The sequence below is a fragment of the Phalaenopsis equestris genome, unplaced genomic scaffold, assembly GCF_001263595.1.
Source record: "Phalaenopsis equestris unplaced genomic scaffold, ASM126359v1 Scaffold203213, whole genome shotgun sequence".
NCBI classification, from domain to species: Eukaryota; Viridiplantae; Streptophyta; class Magnoliopsida; order Asparagales; family Orchidaceae; genus Phalaenopsis; species Phalaenopsis equestris.
In genome coordinates, this window is record NW_018222855.1 from 9,117 (window position 1) to 10,922 (window position 1,806).

At 39.5% G+C, this 1,806-nt stretch overlaps 1 protein-coding gene across 1 annotated transcript in view; it reads right to left on the reverse strand.

The window, feature by feature from the left end:
• Positions 1–784: 784 nt before the first annotated feature.
• Positions 785–1,806, reverse strand: part of LOC110036156 (DNA damage-repair/toleration protein DRT102-like) — a 1,497-nt gene continuing 475 nt past the window's right edge. The window contains exon 2 of the mRNA XM_020740536.1: positions 785–1,805. Coding sequence (XP_020596195.1) covers positions 1,126–1,805 — 680 coding nt within the window. The 3' untranslated portion in view covers positions 785–1,125. The remainder of the gene's footprint in view (position 1,806) is intronic.

Consider the following 1,806-nt stretch of genomic DNA (forward strand, 5'->3'; position numbering starts at 1 on the left):
TTAATACTGATATGTAAATACATAGGAATTGGGTGTATGTAAATGTCCCATAATATAATAATTTATGTTCACTGAATCAGTAGCCTGATTTGCCCTATCCAAATCCTTATGAAGCAGTTTCCGAGCCAAAGAGTAGGTAATCTCAAGCCTTATCAGTCTTTCTGCAATCCAGACACAACTAAACGTAATCCAGCAAACTGAGTTCATCCAAATTCCTTTAACGTATTGATCTGATTCCAAAAACAAATAAAACCTCGGGGCTAACATGTCTAAATGTTACATAAATAACATTAAGTTGTGTAACTAAAAACAATTTATATTCACAAATGCAATTAAAAAAGCTCCATCAATCATTATAATTTTCCGTCAGGGCTTTTCTTTCGTTTAATAAAAATTGTTTTCAAACGATCAAAAACACAATATGATAGAGTAATTAAAATATCAAATACTTAATATCTTGTATTAGCTTATTAAGGATTATTAATTAGTTAATAGCTTGATTAAAAAAAGATTAATAATCTTGTATTCTATGAATAACTCCATTTAGAGACATTGAGGAATAGAATATACATGTGGTAAGCATCTCCTTCTACTTCTGTTTCTTCTTCTCTCCCGCTTCCTAATTTCTGGAGTTATCAGGAGCCTCAAATTGTCATTTATCATTCTTAATTTGTTCTTCTCCTCTCCATTCCTCCCTCATCAAATTTCTGGAGTTACCAGCATTCTCAAATTGCAGATTATCAAAATTCATGAAACAATATCGTATCACAATACAAGAAAAAACTTGACCCAATAGCAACCCTTTATTATTCAGCAAAGCTTACAATATCTTATTACATGCCACCACACCATTTATTGCCTTCCGCATGAGCCACAAAGCCAAAACACAGTACAGAATCCGACTCAGTGATACTCAATACGTAGGGTCACAAATTGCAAGAAAAATGATAGCAAAGAGACTACAAAAACATGTTTGCAGACTTCTAAGATATAACCACAAGAAACGAAAAAAAAAAAAAAATACCGCTCCATAATGTTCAAAGTGATAGCATGCCGACAACACAAATCCCAAACTTCAATATTATTACTCATACGATTTCTGCAGAAGATATGGAAGAGAGCGCATCACTTACTTCCTTCAAGCTCCAGCTTGATTGCATCAGCGGCAGTTTCCAGGCTTTCATCCAGGAAGATATCCCAATCCCCATCCCACCTTATGAAGAACTCAGTGTCCTCAAAGTAGTTTACTCTGTGCTTATCTCCTGCTGGTGTAAACAAGTAATCTCCTTCACCGAGCTCATAGCTTTCGTTTTTATCTAAATTCCAAACCTTCTTCCTCCCTTTCATCACCAGCACATCATGCCCGAATGTGTGGTGGTGAGCCGGCTCCAAGCTTCCAGCTTTAAACTTTACCACCGCTGAGGTTGGGCTCTCTCTCACAATCTTCATCTCAGCGCCAGGCATGATTTCCACCGGCTGGAACACCAGCTCTTTCCTCAAGCAACAGATGGCGCAATTTGAAGAAGAGGAATCGGGTTTAGGGATTTGGGCCATCTCGGCGGTGGAATTCTCGAGGAAAGATTGAATATCGGTCGGCCAGGGCTGGTCACCGGAGGCAGGACAAGGGGATTTGAATGGGGTTTTGAGCCAAGCATCGAGAATCTCGAGTGCATCTTCCGGTGATGTGGACATTCCAGAGACGCAGAGGACGTTGCAGTTGTTGATGGATCGGGTGTTGACGGCGTCGGCGACGGAGGTGCATGTGGTGGCGTAGACGCGGGGTAACTTGTTTGCGTAGATGGAGAA